A 4,883-nucleotide genomic window follows, 5' to 3' on the forward strand; every position below is an offset into this window, starting at 1 on the left:
TTATTTAATATTTAATTTATTAATAATTTATAACATTTTAATTAAATGTAGAGGTAAAACCGTAATTTGATTTTTTCCTAATATTTTTTTTAATTTATAGTAAGGGTAAAATCATAATTCAACTTCTAACTTTTTTTGTTCCCACTTATAATAATATATGAATAATAATAATAATAATAATAATAATATATATATATATATATATATATATATGATTAATTTTAAAAGAATTATTTTACCCTTGAATCAAAATTCTTTTTAAAGTATAACTACTATAACGTTGCACAAATATTCCTGCATTATTAATCTTTGTTACTGATAGATAAACATACCCAGAGTGTTTTAAAAGGGTAAATTAGTAACAACACCCTTCTTATTTATGATTACTTAATTTGTTAGATGAACATAGAGATAGTGAATATACTAGACATAGAAACATCAAAAACAGTAAATTTATAATGAGAATCTGTAGTCATTCATTTAACTTTTAACATCAAAATATGGTTCAAATATATAAGGTCACGGCTTCGGGCTAGCAAAACAACTTCTCTAAATGTGAGCTTAGAAAAACACTTTTTTAACTGTGGACAACAGAAGTATGCATCCTATTGAACAAAAATGCGTCTCCCAACTACAGGAGAAAAAGAGGTAAGGCCACACCATGTATATACATCTCAACAATAGGCTATTCTTTCTATGCTACAAAGGTCCTAAATAATCAGCTACAAAACTATCGCCAATACTCTCAGATTCCCGAGCTCAGTGCACAACTCTTAAGTAGGGAAAACATGGTATCGTCCCACGATGAGTGTCCAGTTTGTCCGGTCCTGCCAAGTGCTGTATATGTGCCCTGATATCTCCCATATATAGGGCTAGGAACGGCAGAATGCTGCAAGGTGCTCATTACCTTTCAAAACAAGGGGTCAGAAGGCAAAATTCCTGCGCTACACATCCTTGAGGAAGAGGCTTCTAGAGATTTTCACAATTAAGTTCAGAGATATTGCCGTAAGCTTTCACCACTCATCGATTCCATCTCCTTGAGAATTTCTTGTGCAAGAGACTTGACAGGAAGCTCAACATCTTCAAGCAGCTCACCAAGGAAGGGAATGGTTTCGGCCAACAAGACCAGATATTCTTCTTTCAGATTCTCCACCATATACTTAACAATTCTCAAACCCAGAATTCGAGAGCGCAACTTCTCACTACGAGTTTGCATCAGCACCTGTGTAGATAGTGTAAGCAGTCAAAATCTCTTCTTTGAAAAACTACATGGTTTTTTTTTTTAAGGTAACGATACTACATGGTTTTTGAAGCACATCAAAAGAGCAAATGAATGATCTAAGTAGGAAGAGACACGGTACGGTAGAAGGCATGTAAATTGATAAACGCCAAAAAATAAACTACCACTTCATGCATTTATCCAATTTGGCAAGGTCACAACTAGTAATGAATCAGGTGCAATGAAGAGGAGAATTAGATGATTAAACAGAACTGAGAAACTACACAGAAAATCTTGCCAGGATGAGCAGGCAGACTCAAATCCATTTGGTAACTCCCACAACATAGAAGCATGGGTTTACCTTGCCCTTCATATTGTATTTAGTATTATTCTCAAATGCGATAAATGAATAACCAAATGAAGAACAAGATTTTGGATACCATTAGTTCAAACTAATTGCATAGAAGAAAATTTTTTGTATCTTATAGCGGCCCAACTGACATGATACAACCCACTTGGCTCAGCAGAGTTCATTAAAAGAAGTACCAAAATGATCTTAGGTATCGGCTGGAGAGGACAACAAGAAATCATCCACAGAATCTATAGTTAGTCACATTCTCCTCAACAGAGTGATTCCAGGGGAGTCATGATAGTAGGAGCTTATACAGATAAAACACATGAAACATATTTAATTGCAGGAATTTATCCACTGATAATTGTAAGCAATAAACATTGTAAAAGTAAATTTAGTAGTCACCTCATGGTTTAGCGGCTTCCAGAGGAGGTCAGAACCAGCAGTTACAGCCATCCGACCAACACATGCAACTAATAAATCATCAACTTCTTCCACTGATGGCACATTGGGGTATTGCATCAGCCCAACTGGTGGGTCCGTTATAAGCTGCGAAACTATCGGTTTTAAAAGAACCTAATGAAACACAGAATGTCAGTCAAATGAGGGAACTACAAAACAGCTGGAAATTCTTATGGCACTTTCATATGTACAGCTACAAAAGCCTTACTTCTGCTCATACAACTTCTATTGAGTACAACACTTTTTACACCTTATATGACCAATAACATTTTCAATTTTTGCTGGTATGCAGAGCAACTTGCATCCCAGCAAAATCATAAATCAAAACTAAGACAAACAATGTTGGAAGAAACAAATAAGCACTGACACCACCCAACTAAAGTACCTACTCTGACATTTACGATAAACAGAGTACTTCTTGTCTTATCTTACTTAGCAAAGCAAACCTTTCGCGCTAGGCGCACACCTTGGAGACAGAGGTCAGATTATAGATTTTAGTCCTACAATGTAGATATATTGGACATCAATTTCAAAAAAATGTATATATGTTGGACATTTTGAGGCAATAATAGATCCTGGATGGCAATTCTGATTGGTCAATAACAATCGATGTCAATGCTATTTCTTTTTTTGTTTTTATGAGTATCTTCGAGTAGTGCAAGAAGCACATTCTTCTATTGTGCAGTTGGTTACTTAATCTATTTCGACACACTATTTTTAATCTGACCTCTGTCACCAATTGAATTTGAGACACATGTTGAATATTAGAGAAGAAAGAGGAAAGAGCTAATATCTCAACAAAAGACAAATTTAAGGGTCATTACAGCAAAAGCCAACAGCCTTGCATCTATTCAAGAAATTCAAACTAAAAAGAATAAGGACAAAAAAAAGTATCACGAGAATTGACAAATGAAAAGAGTAGCACGTAATATGTTTGATTACATAAAAAATTGCAAATTATAGAAAAGTTTAGGAAAACTGAAATTGGTATATGAAGTTTTTTTGAAGATAGGATTTGAAGTTTTGATTATATAATCCAACAATAGAACGGATTAATTGTTAATGTTTGCAGGTTCCAGTTTGATTGTTAAGGGTCACAGATCATCAGATCTATTGCAGAAATCTAATCCAAATGAATCTTTGCTTAGTTCGAAAAGGTTTCTTCTTATTGCAGGAATCTAATCTAATCCAAATGGATCTTTGGGTCACAGATCATCAGATCTATTGCAGAAATCTAATCCAAATGGATCTTTGCTTAGTTGGAAGAGTTTCTTCTTATTGCAGGAATCTAATCTAATCCAAATGGATCTTTGCTTAGTTGGAAGAGTTTCTTCTTTTTGAAGGAGAAGTCCAGGGATCAAGTCTTGTTGCCATCTGTAGTTTGATGACACTAAAAGTTTAAAAACCAAGATATGGTCAGAGGGTTGGTGTCACTACTGTCTATTTATCTTATTACTTATATTATATTCTGCATATTATTTACCTTCATATAAGTGAATTTTTTTCAGAGACCAAAGCAGCGTTGGATGACACCGCTTGTATTTACGTGCGTCAACCACCGGATGCCCCCGCCCTACGCCCCTGACTAAATCCAAATTAATCATGCGACAAGCCAGATTGAAGGCACTGTTTTTCACTCTGTCATAGAAAGTCGATCTGGGTGAATTAAGCAAGCAGCTGACAATTAAGACTGAGCAATCCATACTCCCAATTATAAGTGAAGCTAGCTTACAAACACCAAACCAAGGGATGATTATCAACATTAGTGGCATTCATGTGTTCAATAAGGACGTACTTTACAAAGAAAACAAACTTATTCATTGAGGTCGCCCTACATAAACGTATAGGCAGAAAATGAAACAGATTGAAAATGGTAACAGAAGAATATCACATAATTTATTTTTTTTGTGATAGAATATCGATCACATATTATGAAGAATGAAAAACACCTTGTTTTACCGATCGAACAGTAAATGAATAATGATAGTAAGCTTTTCAAATATGCAAATTAATAGAGAAAAGGTGTGGGGAGTACAACTTGCCTGAAAATTTGCTGAGTCTAAAAACTTCAGTGTCCCAGTGTCATACAGGAAAGATTTATGCAGGGAAGACAAAATCAAAGCTCTCAGATGCCACAAACCAATGGACAAACCACAATTGGTATCCTTCTTCTTGCTGTTGCTTTCCTGAAGCTTCACTTTTTTCTTCTTGTGCTTTAGAGTTGATTCTGCACCTTCAGCATCCATGAGATGTCTCACACAGCCATCAAGCAAGTGCTTGAAATTTGGTACAAACAACGACCTGAGGTGAAACATAAACATTAATTTTCTAGTTCTCTCTGAAATATTCCAACAAATAAGCATCACTTTAAGAGTATGGTTGCACTAATCTCAAACTTTTCCTAGAAAATAAGCATCAGTTTTATAAGAGTGCAATTGCAATAATCTTTTTTTTTTCCCGAGATAGTTGCTCAGCCAGAAAAAATTACATAGAAGCCAGGATGATATAATAAAGAAGGAGTTCCACACCTATTGGTGCCTCAGAGAGGGAAAGACTAGCGTAATGAAAGAAAGGTAACACAGAAGAGTGTAGAGTCATTAAAAAAACTTTAGCATGGATGAATGCCTAACAATGGCAGAGTTTTCCTGGCATCATAAGCTTGTGGTGGGCGGTCAAAATAAACTGAACCTTGTAGCCCGTCAGCTAAAACTACTATTCAGGTATCAGTCTCAGTTGTAGAACACCTCTTATAATGTGTTGCTGAAATTTCTGAGCCTACAACCGAAATCTAAGCAACAGCACCATTCACATATCCAAACCTGCTTTGTGTGTGTTCCCGGGGGGGGGGGG

At 35.5% G+C, this 4,883-nt stretch overlaps 1 protein-coding gene across 1 annotated transcript in view; it reads right to left on the reverse strand.

Moving 5' to 3' along the window:
• Window positions 1-452: 452 nt before the first annotated feature.
• The window catches only part of LOC107014454 (uncharacterized protein At3g06530), a 28,179-nt gene continuing 23,748 nt past the window's right edge, over window positions 453-4,883 (reverse strand). The window contains exons 37-39 of the mRNA XM_015214370.2: window positions 4,076-4,334; window positions 1,977-2,147; window positions 453-1,222 (exon numbers count right to left, since the gene is read on the reverse strand). Coding sequence (XP_015069856.1) covers window positions 992-1,222; window positions 1,977-2,147; window positions 4,076-4,334 — 661 coding nt within the window. The 3' untranslated portion in view covers window positions 453-991. The remainder of the gene's footprint in view (window positions 1,223-1,976; window positions 2,148-4,075; window positions 4,335-4,883) is intronic.

Source organism: Solanum pennellii, chromosome 3 (genome assembly GCF_001406875.1).
Source record: "Solanum pennellii chromosome 3, SPENNV200".
NCBI lineage: Eukaryota > Viridiplantae > Streptophyta > Magnoliopsida > Solanales > Solanaceae > Solanum > Solanum pennellii.